The sequence below is a fragment of the Phocoena sinus genome, chromosome 19 (assembly GCF_008692025.1).
Source record: "Phocoena sinus isolate mPhoSin1 chromosome 19, mPhoSin1.pri, whole genome shotgun sequence".
NCBI lineage: Eukaryota > Metazoa > Chordata > Mammalia > Artiodactyla > Phocoenidae > Phocoena > Phocoena sinus.
Window position 1 is genome coordinate 41,332,348 of NC_045781.1, and position 22,384 is coordinate 41,354,731.

General features: G+C 50.3%; 2 protein-coding genes across 7 annotated transcripts in view; both read left to right on the forward strand.

Annotated features, from left to right (window-relative positions):
• CDH3 (cadherin 3) overlaps positions 1-15,412 on the forward strand; it is a 98,205-nt gene extending 82,793 nt beyond the window's left edge. For 2 of the 4 annotated variants that reach the window (XM_032612460.1, XM_032612462.1), the window contains 10 exons: positions 1,390-1,556; positions 2,210-2,338; positions 3,257-3,442; positions 4,895-5,136; positions 5,520-5,665; positions 6,459-6,683; positions 9,460-9,666; positions 12,255-12,385; positions 12,755-12,901; positions 14,534-15,410. In XM_032612460.1, the coding sequence (XP_032468351.1) occupies positions 1,390-1,556; positions 2,210-2,338; positions 3,257-3,442; positions 4,895-5,136; positions 5,520-5,665; positions 6,459-6,683; positions 9,460-9,666; positions 12,255-12,385; positions 12,755-12,901; positions 14,534-14,743 (1,790 nt within the window). In that variant the 3' untranslated portion in view covers positions 14,744-15,410. Of the gene's footprint in view, positions 1-1,389; positions 1,557-2,209; positions 2,339-3,256; positions 3,443-4,894; positions 5,137-5,519; positions 5,666-6,458; positions 6,684-9,459; positions 9,667-12,254; positions 12,386-12,754; positions 12,902-14,533 lie in introns of all 4 variants that reach the window. The other 2 variants (XM_032612459.1, XM_032612461.1) reach the window with 2 other exon arrangements.
• A 128-nt stretch (positions 15,413-15,540) lies between these two features.
• Positions 15,541-22,384, forward strand: part of CDH1 (cadherin 1) — a 107,434-nt gene continuing 100,590 nt past the window's right edge. Inside the window, exons 1-2 of one of the 3 annotated variants that reach the window (XM_032612457.1) lie at positions 15,541-17,435; positions 18,136-18,315. The gene's annotated coding sequence lies outside the window, so the exon portion shown is untranslated. Of the gene's footprint in view, positions 18,316-22,384 lie in introns of all 3 variants that reach the window. The other 2 variants (XM_032612458.1, XM_032612456.1) reach the window with 2 other exon arrangements.

A 22,384-nucleotide genomic window follows, 5' to 3' on the forward strand; every position in this document is an offset into this window, starting at 1 on the left:
GAAGCCTTCATACCTGATTTCCTGGGCTGTGCCTCAGATTACCTGGGATCTTCTTAAAAATCCAGATTCCCCCACTCCATCTCAAGATCCCTGAATAAGAATGATCCTGGGGCTTCCCTGGTGGTGCAGTGGTTGAGAGTCCGCCTGCCGATGCAGGGGACACGGGTTCGTGCCCCGGTCCAGGAAGATCCCACATGCCGCGGAGCGGCTGGGCCCGTGAGCCATGGCCGCTGAGCCTGCGCGTCCGGAGCCTGTGCTCCGCAACGGGAGAGGCCACAGCAGTGAGAGGCCCGCGTACCGCAAAAAAAAAAAAAAAAAAAAAAAAAAACAAGAATGATCCTGGAGTAGAGCCCCAGAATCTGTGTATTTGAAAATTTCCCAGAAGCTTCAGATGATCAGCCAGCTGCAGCTTTGGAGCTGCAGAGACCTATATTTGAATCTGGATTTTGTCTCTCATCTGCTGTGACCCTGGGCAGGGTCTTGACCTCTGAGCCTCAATCTTCACACCTGAAAATGGGGATAATATCAACCGTAAAGAGCTGTGAAGATTAGAAATAACACATGCCTACTGCTGTGTGATATGAAGCACCTGACATGAGGTTCTTTGGGGAAATGGCAGCTGCAAGGAGGGTGGCAAAGGGTGAGAGAAAGCAGAAGATGAATTGTCAGGCTGGGGAAGAGGGTGAGAGGGGCTGGCAAAAGACTAGAGAACTAGGTGACATTAATGACCTCAAAGACAGTGCTGGTGAGGAGGGCTCCTCCTCTCCCTTTGTCTCTGAGTTGTGGAGAATTACAGAGAAATGTGAGTTGGTTAGGTTGCCAATAATAGACATTTCCGGAAGAAAAACAGAACCTTCAACAATATGGAACCTTTTCCCCCTTTGTATTGAGGAAGCCTAGAGGTGGTCAAGCCGGGCTGGGACGGTGCTTTAACATGTGGGGGAAGTAGGCTCCTTCCATCTCGTTGCTCTGCTGTTTTGGCTTTATTCCCAAGATTACCTCATGGTTGCTGCTGGAGCTCTGGCCATTATATCTGGAAGGAGGGAAGGGGTGGGAAGAATAAGCCCCTTAACTCAGAAAAACGCTTCCCCCAAAGCTGTATATCCCATTCGTCAGATTTCAGTCTCGTGGCCACAGCTAGCAGCAAGAAGCGAAATAGTTTTGGTTCCCGGTGGGCTTGTGCTCAGCCTAGAATGATTATGAGGATTATGTTTCTAAGAAGGAAGGGGAGAATGGGAAATGGGCACCAATTAGCAATCTCTGCCATGAGTGGAACATGGGGCCAAGCCAGCGAGCAGGGTGGAGCCTCTTGGAGTTCCAGAAGTGGGCAAGGCTGGAATCGGAGCTGGAAGGGAAGGTTGTGCACTCAGCAGCGCTTCTCCCCTCCAGGCACTTCTGTGATGCAGGTGACAGCCACGGATGAGGACGATGCCATCAACACCTACAATGGGGTGGTTGCTTATTCCATCCATAGTCAAGAGCCAAAGGACCTCATGTTCACGGTCCACCGGAGCACAGGCACCATCAGCGTCATCTCCAGTGGCCTGGACCGGGAGGTAAGTGGCCCTTCGGGAAGGTGCTGCCTGTCCAGGCTAGCCCAGGCTGGGGTCTGACACTCAGAGCGGAAGCCTCTGCCCCCAAAGCCCAGGGCAGAGCAGTGGGGACCCAAGTCAGCTGGGAATGGCTGCTGCTGTGTCCCACATTGATGTCCTGCAGCTCCCTCGGGCCAGTGGCACGTTGCCAAACCATCTCGTTAAGGCTGAGGAGGCAGCTGTAAAACACAGACGTTTAATACTTTCTGCAGGTTTTCTCATTTCCTCTCGGCCCGGTTCACTTAGCACGCACATTGCCCAGATTTGTCCCGTGTGTGCCACAAAGCAGAATTAGCTCCATGGATATTAGAGTTGCCTCCTGTTCCCTAATTAATACCTTTGCCCAAATCCACACTCAAAGCTCCCATTCTGCGTCCGCCCAGGGTCAGGAAGCCATGCCCAGGCTTCATCCCACGACAGGCCCAGGAGAACCGTTTGGATCCACAGTTCCCCTCCCCCTCCACCCTTTGCTTCTGGTCTTTTCTGCAGTGGGCAAGCAGTGGGTCAGGAATCAAGAGAACACTTAGAGGGAGGAACATTCCGCTTCCTTCCCCGTATACCCAAGGCTGTGCGCAATGTGCAGTGGCCTTCCACTTCCACTCTCCTTTTCTCCCCAGAGAGTCCCTGAGTACACACTGACAATCCAGGCTACGGACATGAACGGGGACGGCTCCAGCACCACGGCTATGGCCATAGTGGAAATCCTCGATGCCAATGACAACGCTCCTGTGTTTGAGCCCCAGCAGGTAATGCCCCTTCCTTCCTTCTTCCCTTGTCAGATGATGAAGGACTAAGTTTCTCCTTTCTGATGAAACTCCGGAACCAGCCTACATTGCTTCAAGTCCCAGTTCCAGCACTTGTGAGCTTTGTGACCTGAGGTGAACTACCTAACCTCTCTGTGCCCTATTTCCTAATCTGTGAAATGGAGATGATGCTCCATTGTCTCCTGCTGCATTTTTCTGAGTTTTAAATGAAATAATCTATGTACAGTTCTTAACACAATCCCAGGTGCACAAGTGCTCAATATGAAAATCTTTGTTGATATGGAAGGTCCTAATTTGCCTCACACCTATACCTGCCCACGTTCCCCCAGTGAATGCTTGTACACCTCACATAACAGAGGAGTCAGTGCCAGTCAAGGTGACACCCACCCCCTTCCATCTGTAGGTAACTCTGACAGCTAAACATTGTTTAGGCCTGATTAAAAATTTGTTCTCAACAGCTGATTTCCCCATCTTTGCCACCTGTTCTAGAATTTCCAAAAAGTTCCTGGTCAGTGCCCCAGAGCAATCAGACACCTAGCCCTTCTTGCCACCTTCCTTATGCCTTTCTGATCTCAGCTAGATATAGGTGACTACTCAATGGCGAGGCCTTGGGCACCCAGATCAGTGAGATTCCTGGAGCGTCAGGCCCCTGGGTGTAGGGAAAGCAGGCCCAAGATTGTCGTGGTCTGTCCCAGCAGCTGTGAGGCTGACTCTTGGGATGTTCTGCATCCATCCATGCCTTGAAACCCCAATAAGTGGGTTGGGCGGTCCAGGAAAGGGTGAGCGGCATGGGGCGCCCCTGGAGTTGGATGGAGGATTCACAGCCAGTGAAGAGTGGAACAGCCTCTCAAGGTGGTCAGTCTCTCCGCTCTGACTGTGCTGTGCTTCCCACGCTGACAGTACGAGGCCCGTGTGCCTGAGAACGCAGTGGGCCACGAGCTGCAGAGGCTGACAGTGACCGATCTGGATGCCCCCAACTCACCGGCATGGCAGGCTACCTACCGCATCGTGGAAGGTGACAACGGGGACCATTTTACCATCACCACCCACCCTGAGAGCAACCAGGGTATCCTGACAACCAAGAAGGTGAGTCGGTTTGGGCTTTGTACAAGGGCCACACCTGGGACAGTCAGGTCTGCAGCCTCCAGGACTAGAGGGTACCACCTGCCTTGGGAGACATACCTTAGACCACTCACCAGGGAGTGTACCAGGCCAGTGGCTTGCAACACTCTCCCATTCCTCTTGGGTTGGGGAATTCCTTTGTTCAAACTAAACCTTACCCAGGGACCCAGTTCATAAAACAGATTCATAAAACAGAGTTGCTGATCTAATTGAGGCAGATCAGTGGGACCCCACCTCCCAGATCCCAGTGTCCAGTGGCTGCTCCCTATCAGTCTTACACAGAGGGTTTCTGTTTTATTGGAATTCTTGCTAATTTTGCATTCAATCCATAATTCACATCTAGGTGTCTAGGTGTTTGGATAGTAAAATGTTTTAAATTACTTAGTAGTTAGGCATACCCTTGCCTCTCAAAAAGTCTTTTAATAAAATTGATGCTTCAAGAAGATGTGTCCAATCTTTCTTTGATTTCTTTCACCTCCTGGTTTATTATGAAGAATGGACCAGTTTGAGAAATGGGGTCTTTATAAAATACTTTAAAGGCTGTCCCCTCCTTGCAACCAAAACTTTGTAACACCCCTTTCACACTGTGAAATGAATTTCATTTATAATATAACTTCTCTAACTTATGTAATTTCTAGAAAAATGGAATGCTCTAACTGTAAAATAAAAGAGAATTTTACAGGAAAAGTTACTGATAATAAAATATTTCCATATGTAAACCTTTGGGCACAAGTACACTAGAAAACATAATGAAGCAGTTAGTTTCTTGCGCATCGTCCAGATGTAGTAGATACTATATGTCACTCTAGTGACTCATATCACGAGTGGTATTGATGTTTTTCCAGAACAGCAAATAAACAACTTTGGGAAAGACGTGAACAAATCAAATTACAAGCTCCCCTCAGAAGTTGCATTCCTGGAAAATTCAGTATAAATTAAAACCACACCAAAAACTCGGTTTGTATGTAAAACACGTTCTAGACTATAAATATAAACAGAACATCACACCCATAAACACAATGTCCATGGTGATATTGGCAAGTCACATGGGATATGGGACAGTTCTTTGTGTCCCTGCCCCAGCCTGTAAATGCCAGTGGCATCCCCAGTCATTAGGACACCTAGAAATGCCTCCTCCAAGTTTCTACGACACCCCCTAGGGGGTGTCATCACCCCATAGGGAACCAGTTCTAGGCTTATGGCTTACTACTCTAGTTGCCTTTGGGGTGGTGGTCTGAGAGACCCCACTGGATGTCCACTCAGGAAATGCAGGAGGCTCTATGGGGTAGGGAAGGGGCAGTATTGTTGCTGGTGGGAGCATCCAGCCCCCCATTGTGGGCCCTTCTGGCATCACAGCACTGCATGGGGCCTCCTCACAAAATGGTGGCTCAGGTCCTCCTTCCTGTTCTGTCCCAGGGCTTGGATTTCGAGGCCAAAAACCAGCACACCCTGTACGTTGAAGTGATCAACGAGGCTCCCTTTGTGGTGAAGCTCCCAACCTCCACGGCCACCATAGTGGTCCACGTGGAGGATGTGAATGAGCCGCCCGTGTTCGTCCCACCCTCCAAAGTCATCGAGGTCCAGGAGGGCATCTCCATCGGCGAGCCTGTCTGCACCTATACCGCGCGGGACCCCGACAACGGGAGTCAGAAGATCAGGTACATAGGAGCTGGGCTTAAATTCAGCTAAATGCATGGGTACTATTGGATGGGTTGTTTATTATAGCCAGAATTTGTTCTAATTGCCATAAAGACTATTAAATATTTTGAACGTCACCACTGTACAGGGCCTTCCCTTCCTACCCTCCACGTGGCTGAAGTCCAGGGGACAGGTATTCCTGCTCCCTCTCATGTGTCCCTGCTGGGACCCCACCTTCTGCTCAGGCTCCCATTTGGGGGTGAGATTCATTTTCCACGTAATCCTGCTTAGGAGCCCTGAGTCCTATGAAACCCTCAGCCAGCTGGCATGAGGAGGCTTTGATTGATGACTCCAGAACTCTTAAGTATTCTGAGTGTGATTCTTCTCAACTTTTCTGCTCCAGCTACCACATCCTGAGAGACCCAGCAGGGTGGCTAGCAATGGACCCAGACAGTGGGCAGGTCACTGCTGCAGGGGTCTTGGACCGTGAGGATGAGCAGTTTGTGAGGACCAACATCTACGAAGTCATGGTCTTGGCCACGGATGATGGTGAGAGCTTCCTCCCAGCCCCTCCACATGAGCACCTTTGGAGCCAAGGACACCGCATGTCCCCTCCACAGACAGAGTGTGGTGTGGGGAAGCGGTGTCAGCAATCCTAGCTGGGAGGTCAAAGGGGTCTCTCAGAGGGGTCTTTTAAAGGGTGGTCCTAGGGTTGGCTGGTTTCCAGTTCCCTAAGACCCAGGAGTCAGGAAGTATCCTGAAGACTCCTTTCAGCTTAAGTTTGTGGTTCACTGAGCCCTGAATTGGCCTGTTGGTTTCCCCTTATGAGTGATTGAAAAGGGCTGCCTGGAAAGTGTCATGATTGATTAGTGATGTCACACCATGACAGGATTGGGGGTGATGATGTAATTACCATCTCTATTTGACACATACTGAACCAAGGCCTGGAGGCAGGCGAGAGGTTACTGCAGGGCTGGGAAGCAAAACTTCCCTGAAGCTGATCAGCAAACACTGCATCAACCCTGAGGTGGCCAATAGGTTTCTCTTTGTAATAGATTGGTAGTGGCTGTCTGGATGAAGTGACTGCAGCTGCGTTGTGATCAGTTAGTAATGTCTGCCATGGACACAAAATGAGAATGATGGTATGTTTGCCATGCATTTGTCATCACTGGTTTGATCTATAATGAAGCTAGTGTTCAGAGGCTCTTGAAAGGTTACAGTTAGACAGTAAATAGGACCCTCCTGAGGCTGATTAGGTAGGTCCTGGGGGAGCTTAGCATTGATTCATCAACCCAACCAAGGGCACATGCTGAAAAGAGATCATGTGTGTGATTACAAACAGGGAGCCCTCCCACCACTGGCACGGGGACCCTCCTGCTAACACTGATGGATGTCAATGACCATGGCCCCGTCCCTGAGCCCCGTCAGATCACCATCTGCAACCAAAGCCCTTTGCCTCAGGTGCTGAACATCACAGACAAGGACCTGTCCCCCCACACCTCCCCTTTCCGGGCCCAGCTCACACACGACTCGGACATCTACTGGACGGCAGAGGTCAATGAGAAAGGTAACTGAGTGGTGGTGGCAGATGGGTGTCTGCCCCCTACCGAGACCCGACACACCTTCTCGCCCCAGTGTCTTGTGGGTCACCGAATTACCAGTCTCCTCAAGAATGTCAGTTAAATGCTGCTTATTAACTTAGTGTAAGCCTTTGGAATTCCACAGGAGCCCTTAAAGACCGTTCTAGCTCAACCACCTGCCTGTACAATTGGAAAAACAGGCCCAGAGACATGGGATGTGCCTTTCTCACTCTCACATAATGAGGGAGTCAGAACTCCAGCACGGTGATAACAGCTAACATGTCTGAGCATGCTTGCTGTGTGCTATGTGTGCTTTAAGTAGATTCGGCTACTTAAACCTCACAACAACCCTGTAAAGAAGGTACTGATATCTCACACATACATGCATGTGCACCCGTTTTACAGATGGGGAAACCAAGGCTTACAGAAGCTTAAATATATTGCCAAGGGCATTATGGTTAGAAAATGACGGCCCCAGGATTGGAATGCAGGCAGTCTGCCATACCAGGATGCTTTGCAGCTTACCATTTATCAAACCCTGGCGATATGCAAGATGCTTTCTGTACTTTTCCATATTTAATATTTCTACCATCCTCTGTGATCAGTATTTTTATCCCTATTTACAGATGAGAATGAGGCTCAGAGAGGTTAAATAGTGTGCCCAAGGGCACAGTGTGGATAAGCAGTGGAGCAGAAATTGAAGCTGGGGTCCCTCACCCCCACATCCTTGCTCCCAGCCACCTCCCTGTCCTTCCTCTTTCCCATCCCCCTGGAGCTCCTCAGCCTTGAGTGGTTTTTCAGTTGTCACAGGACTGGAGAAAAGGACTTGCTGGCATCAAGTGGGCAAGGACCCAGGTGTGTGAGAAAGATGCATCCAGGCCCAAGTGCCAGTAAGGCCCCTGGAGAAACCCTGCTCACTCTGGTTTGAAGCATCTTCCTCTTCCTCTTGGAGTAGAGTCCCCCAGGAGGGGAATGGGGAGCCAGAACATTCAGGTTCTGCCCTGAAGTAACGAAATGCCTGGCACCTGTTACTGCTGCTGAGCCCCGCCCAGAAAGGACTGGGGAGACCTGCTTCAAACACACATCTTATCTCATTTTTATGATTCCTGTGATTTGGGGATGTCTATCCAGCACCTGTCCTTGAGGGAACCCAAATTGGTCTCCTGTCACCACCTTGTGGCCTGGAAGCCAATTTTCCCCCGCCCTGACTGTATCGTTTACAGAGCGTAGACTCTGGAGCCAGAATGCCTTGGTTCAAGATCCAGCCCTTCCATTTACGAGGTTCGTGACTGTGGACAAGTGACTGAACCTCACTGTTCTGCAGTTTCCCTACTTGTAGAATGCTGCCATGATAGTACCTACCTCCATACAATCACTGTGAAGATTAAATGAGTGCCTGAAAGGCATCTTGTCTGGTATATCAGTGCTCGGTAGATGTCAGTGGCCATCTTCACCACCACTGTTTCCCAAACAATCACAGATCTGACTCTGTCAAGTGTGAGCATTAGGCCCAAAGCTCAGTGGTGCCAACACCTGATACTAGCATTGATACCCGGTTCTTGGTTTTGACTTAGCTGTTCTGTCTGACTGTGTTTTTTTGTCAGAGGAGTTAATCCAGACTCTACACCTGTGTGACCTTGGGCTGCTTACTTGACCTCCCTAAGCTTCAATGTCTGCATTTGTAAAATGAGGATAACAGAACCTGCCTCTTAAAGTTGGGGTGGATATCAGAGTTGGGCTTGGCACATAGCAAGTGTCAGTTTAGTCACTGACACTGCCACCAGCACCATCATCAGCTGAGAACTCAGCCCTCCAGCGTGGGAACAGGATAGCAGGAGGGATGTTTGGGTGAAATACCCCATGTTGGCCAAGTTTGAGAAACTTGGGTCTAAACAGAAGGCCTTTCTTCAGAGAGGCCTCTGACCCTATATTTCTCACCCACAAACACAGCCCCCCTCCCCACTCCAGGACTGCTGCACACCCTCCCCAGAGTGGTACCCATCGTGCAGGCCGCACTGAGGCTTGGCTTCTGCTCTGTGGCTGCCTGCTGCCCGCCCCGGGCCTTTGAAGGCTGGTTAGCACAGTGCCCATTGCAGCCTCACTGCCGGCATCTCTGAACTTGTGTGCAGTCACTAATGCTGGGATAACACAGGTTAGCACCCTCTCTGATCTGCTTAACAACATCAGTTACATCACCAAGTCCTATGCATTTGGATTTATTAATAATTGATGCTCACTCAGAATATCCGTGTTTCAGATACTGAAATTCTATCATACGGTTGAGGTGTAAACATTATATTTACTACTGCAAGAGCAAAATGCTGCAATAATAAATGGTAGTGAACTTTCAAATAGGAAAACAGGTGGCCAGTTAATGTAACTATTAAAAGATTGGGTTAGCTATCATTTAGGAAGAACAATGTTTGTTTTGCGGCAAGGAATAATCTAGCAGCTAATGGTACTGAGAAATTATTGGCTCTACATGCCATGACTTTTTAAAAACATCGTATTTAAAAAATGCTGTGATTATTGATTTATTTTAAATAAAGTGATGAATTTATTCTTCTATCCAAATAATCCTTTCCACAGTGGTAAATTTGGCTTTGGCCGAATATCAGTTTTTAACACTTGGTATAATGTGCTTTGGGGATATTGCTTCCTGTTGCCCAGATGCAGAGGCTGACTCCTCAAACCTCCGTCATGGTGTGCTCGGTTCCCACCATTTGTGGTCTCCTGAGATGAATAATTATCTGTCCACTCCAGGAGACACAGTGGCCTTGTCCCTGAAGAAGTTCCTGAAGCAAGACACATACGACGTGCACCTTTCTCTGTCCGACCACGGCAACAAGGAACAGCTGACAGTGATCAGGGCCACCGTGTGCGACTGCCATGGCCACGTGGAGACCTGCCCTGAACGCTGGAAGGGGAGTTTCCTCCTCCCCATCCTGGGTGCTGTCCTGGCTCTGCTGTGTGAGTGCCGGCACCCTTCCCCTTCTGAGGACAGGATAGTTAGAAGACCTGATTCTACCCTGAACTTCACGGACTAAGGGGCCACCAACATTGTGCAACTGTTCCTTAAACTCTTAATTCCTGGAGCGTCATTCAATCCATAGATGTTTATGGAGGTTCTGGAAGGTGCCAGGCTTTGGGGATACATTGGGGAGCAGACTTGACCCTGCTGTCAGATCATCTAGTGGCTAGAGCGGTGGTTCTGAAGTCGTGGTCTCCAACCAACAGCGTTAGCATCACCAGGAATTTGTTAGAAAGGCTAATTCTCTGGCCCACTCCTGACCTACTGATTCAGAAGCTTAGGGGTAAGACCCGGTAATCTGTGTTTTAACAAGCCCTTCAGGGGATTCTGATGCATGTTAGAGCTTGAGAGCCATTGGTCTAGTGAGCAGAAATGTTTAGTTAAAAACGAATTTCTTTGCTCTAAAGGTAGAACCTATCACATTTGCTTTTTTCACTCTCTGAATTGTCCTTACACAGAAAACACGCATTCAATCACATGTGAATACAAGAGCAAGCTTTAATTAGTCATCATACTGTGTAGCAAGCACTGTTAGGCGCTGAGGGTACAACACTTAACAAAACAGACCAGTCCCTGCCTTCATGGAGCTTACTTTCCAGTGCAGCGAGCAGACGACAAATACTCTGGCAGAGAAATAGGTGTTGCTATGGATTAAAAAAAAGTCGGGGAAGGGGGTCTGCCATTTTAAGTAGGGTGGGCAAGAAGTAGCCTTACAGAGAAGGGGATATTTGAGTAAAGACCTGAAAGAGGTGAGCAAGCAAATCACGCAGATCCCTAGGGAACATCAAGTGCAAAGGCCCTGAGGCAGCTCTGTGCTTTGTGTGTGGAAACAGCAATGACTGGGATGGAAAAAGCAAGAGGGAGAAGAGTAAGAGATGAGATGAGAGGGGGTCAGGGAAGTGATGGGTGTGACGGAGCCTTGTGTTGGGCCTTGTAGGTTATTGTAAGCACTCTGGTTGAAATGGGAAGTCATCGGGTTTGGAGCACAGGAGCAATGTGATTTGACTTGAATTTTATAGGATTCCTACTGAACAGACTGTAGAGGGCCCCAAGGGTGGGGACAGATTGCCATATGGAGCTACTGCCATAATCTAGGGGCGAGATGGTAGTTGTGACTTAGACCCAGGGTGGCAGAGTGAGAGGTGGTCACGTTTCAAGGTAGAATCTATTCAGATTCATATGTGGTATGAGGAAAAGAGCCATCTATGATTCCAAGTCCTGAACAAGTAGAAACATGGAGCTTCCATTAACCAGTTTGGGAAGGACCGTGGGAAGAGTCCAAATGGAGGTATCAGTAGGCAGCTGGATATATAAGCTTTGGGTGCAGGTGAGAAGTCTGGTTTGCCTCCTGCCTTTCCTCAGACCCAGGGGGGAGGAAAAGGTGAGGGAGGAGTCATAGTCTAGTCCACAGAGGGTGTGCATCCTGAGAACCCATGGGCTCCCAAAGAAGGCTAGGTCAGTTTTGTCTGGCCAGAGGGAGACAGTGGTTCCACCGGCAGGCAAAAAAAGGGATAAAGCTAAACAGTGGCTCTATCCTCTTACATTAAACAGCCATAGAGAGGGCCAGGGGGTACCCTCCTCATATGGGATTAACTGGGGGTAAGGCGAGCAACTAGGCACTAGCTGGCCAGTCCCCACTGTGTCCAAATAGACTGTCAGCCTTTCAAACCATATTACTAAAACCTAGTCCCTCTCTTAAAATTCCAAAATAGCATTTACACCTAAGTTCACATTACTGTGTTATATCAAAGTTGCACTGTCTTGCTTTTTTTTTTTTTTTTTTTGTGGTACGCGGGCCTCTCACTGCTGTGGCCTCTCCCGTTGCGGAGCGTAGGCTCCAGACGCACAGGCCCAGTGGCCATGGCTTGTGGGCCCAGCCGTTCTGCAGCATGTGGGATCTTCCCGGACCGGGGCATGAACCCATGTCCCCTGCATCAGCAGGCAGACCCTCAACCACTGCACCACCAGGGAAGCCCACACTGTCTTGCTTTTAACTTAAAGTCTATGGTTATTAGAGGACACCTAGTGACTTAAAAAGAGTCATGTTGAAAAGTAACATCTGCTGGGAGATTCCCATTCCCACAAAGGAGGGTTTCCTTAAGGACCAGTACCACCAATATGGGAAGACTGACAGTAAAATGATACAGAATTACAGGTGGGGGAATGAAGTCAGAATGCCAGTAGGAGGAGGTGATTTTAAGCTGAGAGCTCAAGGGTGAGAGCCATGCATAGGCATAGAGAGTGTTCCAGGTGAAGTGGGAGACTGCTGGGTATATTTGAGGAACCCCGAGGAGGCCAATGTGACTAGACTTGGGTGGCAGGGAGGCTTGGAGACAGGCAGGGGCCAGTCCTGTAGGCTTGATGGGAGTCAGGGATTTTCCTAGGTGCAAGGGGGCCACTGAAGTGTGTTAAGCTCTGGCTACTGAGTAGAGGGGTCTAGAATTAGATGGGGCTCTGGGGGTTTGTGGGTCCTGGCCAGCCGTGTGGTTGCTGGGGGGTGAATATTCACACTCCCCATCTCTTGCAGTCCTCCTGCTGGTGCTCCTGTTTTTGGTGAGAAAGAAACGGAAGATCAAGGAGCCCCTTCTGCTCCCAGAAGATGACACCCGTGACAACGTCTTCTACTACGGCGAAGAGGGGGGTGGCGAGGAGGACCAGGTGGGGCACTGGGGGGTCTGGGGGTCGGGAGGTGGATGGCCCCCACAGCCACTGGCAGGGATGGTTGGGTCAACCAATTAACCATGTCAGCTGCATCAACCAGACCCTGGTCTGAAGCATCCGTCTTCTGAAAGGGTGTCTGGTCCATGGCTCTAGTCTCTTTGGCCCCAGCCACGTTGACCTTGAACCTGTGCTTAACTGGGGAGGAGGGGGTTTGGAAACTAGGGCTTTCAGAGATCTCTGACATTATCTGTCTTCTAAGACCTACCCATGAACCAGAACATCCAAATGGTACAGAACTAGGGTGAAATGTAAACGGGGGGAGTGGAAGGGTCCTTCTCCATCCCATGACCTTCCCCTTTCATGAAGGACTATGACATCACCCAACTCCACCGGGGCCTGGAGGCCCGGCCTGAGTTGGTTCTCCGCAACGATGTGGCGCCAGCCTTCATCCCCACACCCACATACCGTCCACGGCCAGCCAACCCAGATGAAATTGGCAACTTCATCATCGAGGTGAGGCATGGGGGGCCATCCTAGGGCAGCCCTTTATTCAAGCATCAGCAGCGCGAGCACAGACGGGCTTGGAGTCTTGGCTCTGGGTTCAAATCCTGACTCTACCTCCAACCTGCTGTGTGACCTCTGGCATATTTGAGTAACTTCTGAGTTTCTGTTCCTCCTCCATAAAACCCTAAGTTTCAGAGTGGTTAAGAATAGGTTAGGAATTATGTCTTTATTCAGCAAATGTAGTGGTTGTCCGGAGAAAACTCTGTAGCCAGACTCCCTGGATTTGAATTTTTAAAGATCTCAGGTGATTCCAATCTGGAGCAGAGTTGGTGTCCTCTGTCGTAGGGTGCTTTAGGGATTGGATGCACGATCACTTGGAACCGTGCTAGCACAGGGAACATCAAAAACGGATGCCTCTGACTCACCCTCCTGAGACTGTGATTCAGTTGATCTGGATGTGACTGGAGCTTCAGAATTCTTTTAAAGATTCCCAGATAATTTAAGTTTGGGAACCGCTGGCCTGGTACCTAACATGTATTAGGTAATGATAGCTACTGTTGCTAATAGCTAAGTGTCTCTGATATTCTGAATTCTGGTCACATATTTGATTTATCTGAAGAATTTTGAAAAATATCAGTGCCTGGGACCCAGACATTCATTTTTTTTAGGCTCTGATGTTTTTTTAGTTCCCCAGAGAAATCAGATATATAGCCAGGGTTGTGAGAACCACAACCTAGGTACACAGAAGATGAGTGATATGAGCCTAGCACAGCCTGGTACCTTGATAGCAGTCAGTCAAAGGTGGTCTTTAATACGAGGGAGGGAAGGAGGAGGAAGAGATGGGAGGGGAGGGAGGAAAGAAGGAAGGAGGGGAGGATGGATGGATTTGGGGAGTTCAAGGAAGCAGCAGTGGGCACAGAGCTCAATGGGTGGTCAGGATACCTCACGTTGGCTTGAACCCTTCTTACCTTTCTTGCTTTCTAGAAATAGCCTGGTGGTCAGACTCTGTCCTTTAGCCTGAGCATATTTGAGAATCCTGGGCAAAAACAAAAGTTGCTGGGGAAAGTTGCTCAGGGCAACTTTGCCTTGGAGCCAAATAACCAGGAGATTTTCCCTCCAGTTAGATGAAGACAGTTTCCGGAATATCTGTGTTGGACAGTTTGCAGATACTGTCTCAGTTAATGCCTGCCTGCATCAACTCCGCAGAGTAGGAATCCTGTTGTCTTCCTCATTTCACAAATGAGGAAATAGTGTTCCACTATATGCCAGGTACTATGCTAATAAGTGCTTTTATATTTACGTATATTCATTTATTCCTCTAAAACTATAAGAAGTCTTCCCATTTTAGAGATGAGGGGGGAAGAATGGCACGGAGAGGTGAAGTTTACACATCGTGTGTGCAGTCTGATTTCAGAGCCCCCACCCTGAACTGCTGGCCTGTCACACTGAGCGCTCGCTCCAGGCTGGGCCCTGTGCTGAGGACTTATGTGCATTATTTCATTTTCAACCTTCAAAACCTTAAAGGAGGGGAGAGCTGGCTTCGCAGATGGAGAAATGCAGGCTCAGTTAACTTGCCGGGGCTCTCACAGCTGCCAGGTGTCTGATCCCGCAGCTCCTAACCCCCTGCTCTCTGTCTCCCAGAACCTGAAGGCGGCCAACACGGACCCCACGGCCCCACCCTATGACTCCCTGTTGGTGTTCGACTATGAGGGCAGTGGCTCCGATGCCGCCTCCCTGAGTTCGCTCACCTCCTCTGCTTCCGACCAGGACCAAGACTACGACTATCTGAATGAATGGGGCAGCCGCTTCAAGAAGCTGGCAGACATGTATGGCGGGGGCCAAGACGACTAGGCCTCCTTGCCTGCAGCGCCAGGGGCCTAAACACCAGGCCCGCAGCTGCATCTCCAAGGGGTCTCCGTCCCCACCTCGGCCAGGGACTTCGAAGCTTGTTGAGAAGTAGCCTTAGCAACTTGGAGGGAAGAGGCATGATGTTAAAGGGGCAGGTTTCTAAGCCTTTCAGCATGGAGGGACCCTGGCAGTTTGATTTCAACAGTGAAAACCTCTTAGCCTCGGCCAGGGCTGCCGAATTTCCGGGAGTCTCTCCCCTGCCGTAAGATGCTCAGCCCTGTGTACCGGGCCTGGACCGACTCTGACTCCCCCATGTTGACGTTCTCTCCGGAATGGACCCTCCTCCTTAGAAAGAGGCCTCTTATTGCAATCTGGATTTTTTTTTTTTTTAATGATATTTTCAAAAAGTTAGAACCAGGTCCTCAGCCGCCCCTGGGGTCCTCCAGAAGCCCAGGCCAGAGCTGCCTGGCTCATGTGCCCTCATGCATTGAATTTCTCTCTGATGTCTGGGCCCCGAGGCCTCCTGTTTGAATGGATTACTGCGTTTTTATACCGAGCGTGTTTAGGTGGTCCTTTATTTTTTACTTTCCCTATCGAGTGGTGTAGAGGAAGGGTGATGACAATGCTGTAAATGTACTAGAACTTTTTTATTAAAGGAACTTTTCCCAGAGGTGCCAGGGGAGTGAACTTTTTTTTTTGTAGCAGTTTATTGACGTATAATTCACACACCATATCATTTACCCATTTAAAGTGTATAATTCAGTGGTTTTCGAGAACTTTGAGAGTTGTGCAAGGGGGAGAAAATGCTTTTAGCCCTGAGGGCTTCCCCCCAGCTTCCTCCTGATGGTAGAGGAAGCTCAGGATCTGTTGACAGGCCCAGGTAGGGGCAAACCTTCTGCTGTCCTCCCTACAGATTCAGAACTGCTAACTCTGTGTGAGAACCGTTAACTTGCTTACCCTTGGGCTTAGCGGCACCAGGGCTGCAGGCGATGTCTTTTCTGGACCAGTGGCTGCACACATACATGGTGCAGTACGTGAAGATTTCCTCTCCTGTTCTGTGGGCTCTGTGTCGAAAGGCAGGGATTGGGGAGAATTTGGCTCCACTTCTTCCCAGCAAGTCCCTTAACCTCTACCTGCCTCAGATTTTTCATGTATAAAATGGGGAGTTTTTATGGAGATTAAGTGAATTAACATCTGGCACATGGTAAGCACTATCTGTGTTGATTGGTAACAGCTACCATTTATTCAGTACTTTTTAGACCCAAACAGCCCTTAATTTCAATTACTTCCTCTAAACAAATCGTCACAGTCACCCTCTGAGGGGATCTTCCTCCTTTAAAGAATGGCCTCATTGTGTTTTTTTAAATGAAGCCGGATCATCATCAAAATCAAGCCAGACAGAAAATTAGAGAACTCACCCAGGATGTCAATGAAATTGGAACATTCCTGACAACACCAGGGCACAGATGCAGGAATAAGGATGAAGAGGCAGCAGGGATTCCATGTGTGTCTTTGTTAAAGCGAAGTTTTAAATTTGTCTTTGCAATGAACCAGAAGAAAAGAGTCCGAAGTGAAGCTGAAAATGTCGCTGAAGTTGAAATCAATGTGTCCTTCCTGCAGGAGTGACTGATTCTTTAAAGCAATGGTACTCCAAGTGCGGTTCCTGGGCCAGCAGCGTCGGCATCGCCTGCCGAATCAGAAACTCTGCAAGCAGGACCCTGCAATCTTGTCTAACAAGCCTTCCAGGTGATTCTGATGCACCTGTGAGTTTAAGACCAAGGCTCTGAAGTGTGAGGCCGTGGGTGTCCTGAAGCCTCAGGCCCTGGATGGGGAAGTTTAAAGGGAACTGAGTCTGCTAAGAAAGCTCCTTGGTCCGTAGCACCTGAGCCCACGGTCACAGCACCTCCTGCCTCTCCCTCAAGCTGCAGCATCTGGCTCCCGCAGCCTCAGCTTCCCCTCTACCAGGGCCCTGCTGCTACTGCTGCTAAGGTTGTGCGGGGAGGATTAGGTGTCTCAGCCAGCAAACACCTGCTGCCCCTTATCTTAAATGCCTCTCTGAGAAGCCTGAATAAAGCCTGAAACCCTATCTTCAGCTGAGACTAATAATAAAACCAAGGAGCCACTGTCCAGGCTGGCCTTCCTCCCCTGAGATTTTTGGAGGGAGCGGAGGAGCAAAAGCAGCCTTTCCTAGCCAAGCCTCGTCTCTGCGGGTGGATCTGGATTCCCTTGGTGATGGAACCCGCCACCAGCCTCTGAGTGATTTGGAAGGAACGAGCCTGGGCTGTGTGACGGGGATGGATGTTATGTCACTCTCTCACTCGGGACCTGCGGACGCATGCTATGTCACTCGCCCGGGACCTGCGTCTCATCTGAAAGATGGACTCTGGTCTTTAGGGCCTATAATAATAAGTCAAACTATTTGCAGCTGGTAGGTCTCCAGTGCTAACCACTGAGTGAGTGCTGACTGTAAATAACCAGTGTGGCCCGCCATACCAATGGGGACCACCTGCATGTTTGCTTTGCCTACCCTGAATGTGAATCTTTCACATTTTGAGGTCTAACAGTTGAACATGCATCCTTCCAATCTTTCCCCCCCTATGCATTACATACACATTTTGCATTATATCTTTTCATAACAGGACGCAGAAGGATTGCCTTATCGTCTCCATCACATCTAGTTTGGATGTGCTGGCATGTATGTAATCTTACTACCATCCATGGACATTAGTACTTGTAGTTTTTCGCCCTTAACAATGATAAAATAAATTCCCTGGAGCATCCATCTCTTCAGATGCTTCAAAGCCAGCCTTCAAGGACTTCCCTGGCGGTCCAGTGGTTAAGACTCCGCGCTTCCGCTACAGGGGCTGTGGGTTCGCTCCCCGGTTGGGGAACTAAGATCCTGCGTGTAGCCGAAAAAGAAAAAAGCCAGCCCTCCAACAACTGGGGAGGGGTGAGGGGGCCTGTGGTCCTGGTTGTGATCGAGGCTGCCTAATTCTAAGTGGAGGGTTCAGATGGGTTGGTGCTGAAAGGACCCCTCAGGCTCATTCTATTAAATGATTTTCCCCCAGACTTAAAGCCAAAGTTGCAGAACCCAAGTCCAACAAAGAAAATAATTGAAGTAAAGCTGTGGGAAGAAGGGGTCAGGGTGCCCAGAGACCTGCCTTTGGCCTCATCCTCCCAGTGTTTCTCCTTAAGAACCCAAATGCAGAGCATTTTGAAAATTGCCCCCAATCTACCCCTGTCATTTTTCAGATTGGAAAAGATAGAGGTTCCAAAAGCAGGGACTCCCCAAGATCACTCCAGCGGGGCAGAGATGGGCAGAACCCAAGCCTCACTTCTCACCATGCCTTTTCCCTGGTGGCTGACCTGACAATCTTTTTTTTCCTCCCCAAAAGGCTGAAGATAGGAGCCATCTCACCAGGTGGGCTTTGCCAGTCCCTGAAGGGGCCTGAGGGGATGGATTTCATCCCCTGAAGGTTGGCAAGTAGCTGAGGCCTCAAATTCCTGGCTTCCTATGCCAGACATGGACTTTCCTTAACCACAGGCCCACACAGGGATGCAGCAAGAAGACCCAGGTAGGGAAATGCTGAGGAATGGCCAGTAAGGGGGGGCCCTGAGGTCAGCCGGGCACCGGTCCTGCCATTGAAAGGGTGGGGGCAGTCACCCTGGGAAGCCCCTTGGGCAGCTCACACCCTTTGTGTCCAGTTCCAGACTCACTGGGGGCTCCACTCCTTCTGGCTAAAGGCAGAGCCTACCTCCCACCTCCCACGAAAATAATCCACCCAGGAGGCGTGGTTCTGGGCACAGGTTCAAATCCCAGCACCTCCAGGCACGATGCCTTAGGCTAATCACTTAACCTTTCTGTGCCTCGCTTTCTTCACCTGGAAGGTGGAGGAGTAAATGAGTTAGTATCTGTGAAGTGCTTAGAATGGCGCTTGGCACAGGAGCGCTGCCTAAGTGTTGTTCTTATCACTGCGTGGTGGTGGCTAACAGACTGACAGCGTTGGGTGCTGCTCCTTTATCTCCACACTCACAGCTTGGGCGGAAACAGCCCTTCCTACCCTTAGCGTTCCCGACTGCAGAAAGGGACGTCAGTGGTTAGGGTGGCTGTGGCTTCCCCGAAGGCCCTTCCCCTCTGCACCCAGCAGAGGGCACCATCCACTCGAACCACAGCATGGCCCGCGCCTCCCAGCCTGGCCGCTGAGGGCTAGGGAAGCTGAGGGTGGAACAGCCACACTGGCTGCCCTGCGGCGGGAACTGCCTTGGACGCTGTGATGGTGATGGTGATGGTGATAGTGGCGGCGGTGGTGACTGGCCGTGCCCTTCACACATGCGGCCACACATGTGGCCGTGCCCTTCACACAAGTGACGGAGACAGTTTTGGGGTCCAGGTCTCCTTAATTCCCCAGTATGCGCTCTTTTTACCAGTAGGAAAAAACTCCAGCTACATTGGGAACATGGGGCAGGCAGGCAGTGGAGGAGGCTCTTCAGGTATGGCCTAGCCCCCTCCACGGCAGAGCTGGCCCCACCTGACCCTGAGACTCTAAGGTCCTGACACACAAAAGCCACAGCATTTCCAACTGCATCTGGGGCATGTGGGGCATCACCCCAGGACTTCTTTATTCCTTAATTTAACAACTGTTTATTGAGTATGCGTTCTATGCCAGGCACTGTTCTAGGTTGCAGGGGATACAGAAATGCAGAAAACTTAAAAATCCCAGCCCTAATATATGGGGGGCTCCGGGAAAAAAAATGTGTGTAGGGCCCACCTACCATGTGAGTCTAGGTCAAAAACTGTTAAATAAAAGATATCCTATCTTCCTACATAGACAAGGATGTCTTCGTGGCTATCTGGAAGGCCAGGTTTTAATCTGGATTCCCAGACACCTAGAGTACTGGGCAGAATGCAGCTGCACGGGCAGAGTTAGACCCCAGCCCAGGAGCGGTGGTCAGTCTACTACTCTACCTACCCCAGGCTCCATACTACACCATGAGGGTCCTTGTGCACATGTGTGTGTGTGTATGTACTCCCCAGACCACCCGTCCAAGCTCTGTCCACCGACCTACACAAATAGCTTTCCACTGACCACCCCTTGGGCCTAGGAGTACACACCTGGGCTGTGCTGGCTGCCCTCAGGACAGACCTGGGGAAGGCCTGGGACAATTTATGCAGGGAATGGTCTAGAGGGCAGGGTGGGGGGCACAGGTTCTAGCAGTCACAGCTCCTTAGCTCCATAGGAGGGGCGGGAGGGCCAGAGCAGAGCCTTCTAACGTACAGGGCGAAGGCCCTTCCTGTCCAGTCTAAGGGCGATCCTGCTGACATTCAGTGGGAGACAGACGATAAACAAGATGACTCAGTAATATGGATGATACAGTGAAAGGTGAGGCTATAGAGGAAGAAGAAGCTGGGATGGGGCATAGGAAGTAAGGGGTTGGGGTGAGGGTTCAGCTCTTGTAGTCAGGAAAGGCCTTGCTGATGTTGACTTTAAAATTATGTGCAACGTGAGAGTTGCGAGTTAAGGGTTTTTTTTTAATAAATTTATTTATGTGTTATTTATTTATTTTTGGCTGTGTTGGGTCTTCCTTGCTGCACGTGGGCTTTCTCTAGTTGTGGTGAGCGGGGGCTATTCATTGCGGTGCACAGGCTTCTTGTTGCAGCGGCTTCTCTTGTTGTGGAGGATGGGCTCTACGTGTGCGGGCTTCAGTAGTTGTGGCACGCGAGCTCTAGAGCGCAGGCTGAGTAGTTGTGACATACGGGCTTAGTTGCTCCATGGCATGTGGGATCTTCCCGGACCAGGGCTCGAACCTGTGTCCACTACATTGGCAGGCGGATTCTTAACCACTGTGCCACCAGGGAAGCCCCCCAGCAAGTTAAGTTTTATTTGGGGCAAAATGAGGACTGCAGCCCAGGAGACAGTGTTTCAGATAGCTCTGAGAAACTGCTCGAGGAGGCGAGGGGAGGAGCCAGGATATTTTGCAACAAAGGGCAGGTAGTCGGGAGCATCAGAAGATTATAGTTAATTAAAGAAAACCAGATACCTCAAGTTAAGGAATTTAGTGCTTTTCTATGTATGGGAAGATGCAAGAGTCTGGGCTCACTGAAATCATTCCTTTGATATGCACCTCAACCATCTGGGGCCAGTATCTTGTGTTTTCACTTCCTGAGTTTCCTCAGGGCTCACCAGGTCTTATTGGAGGACTGCAGTCGTTGATGACTGTGACATCCTTTGTTTATTGATATGACAGGAACTATTCCATTTCTCACTGAGAAGGGAGCATTTGAGCAAAGACTGGAGGGTACTGGGGAGCGAGGATGCAGGTGTGTCTAGTAAAAATTATATGTGCAAAGGCCCTGAGGCCGGAGTGCTGCGGGGATTTCAGACGGATTCAGCAGGGAGGCTGCGGAGCAGCGGGAGAGAGCAAAAGTGCAGTGGGAGATGAGGTTGGACAGGTATGGGGTGAGGCCCAGGTGCCCAGTCCTGGGCTGCCACCTCCACAGCCGGCCTGGAGGCTGAGTTCACAACAAGGCCTCGTTACAGAAGCCCTGGGAAAAGGCCTGATTCAGCAATCTCGCCTCCATCCAGGAGCTGGAGAAACCTGATTCCTCCTCTGCTCCCTTCTCAGCCACTGAGGGGGCTGCCTGGACCTGTCCAGGCCTGCGGACAGCTGCAGAGCTGGCAGGCAAGAGTTACAAGATTCTTCTCTCTCGGGGGGTCCCCGGACTGAGTGGGGAGCCTGTCAGAAAGGAGCCCCAAGTCTGCGGGCACAGAGCCCTGGTGAAGAGTGCAGCCCCTAGAGGTCACAGAGGTGGGTGTGACCCACAGCCTCCCTTCCCTCAGGACCACACCTCTCTCAAAGGGGTGAAAAGAGGCCACTGGGAGGTGACATGTGAAAAGCACTCAGTGCTTTGTCTGACTGGCAGTTAGGGTGCAATAAGTGGTAGCTGCCATCATTACTGTTCTTGTTGCTTGTTATTAGGCCTTCTCCAAGTTAAGGGTGGAGCCCAGCCCTCAGCTGCCTCAGCATTCCTGTGCCCACTGCCCAGCAAGCGGCAGGGGTGTGACAGGGCCTGGAGAGCAATCTGAGAGGGGATGGGTGGGTCAGGAATGCTTGGGCTGGGTTCCATCCATTCCTGTCCCTGCCTTCCAGTAAACCAGGGTCAGCCAATAGGGCAGGGAAGGGCAGGTCTCTTGTCACCCTGGAACCTGACAACCGAGGACTTCTGAGGAGACGGTGCTAAGTAAGTATGGGAATTACTACCTTTAGAGCTTCTGTGAATTATGCACTTAACCATGTGTAAGACAATACGCTAAAGTTTCACTCCAAATCAAAACCAGAGTTTTAAAATGTCCCACAGGGCCCTGCAGGATCTGACGCCGTTGCCCCTGGGACCTCGCCTCCCACTGCTCTTACCTCAGTCCCACCGTGGTTCTGGCCACGTCAGCCTCCTGCTCTTCTGGGAATCATGCAGGCTGCTTCCCACCTCGAGGCCTTTGCATTCGCTGTGCCCTCTGGCTGGCCTGCTGTTCCCCTGGGGACCTCATGGCTCCTCACCTCCTTCAGGCATCACCCAAATGTCCACTTGTCAGAGATTCTGTCCCACTTCAGAACTGCAACACTGCCCCCACCCACCATGCCTTATTT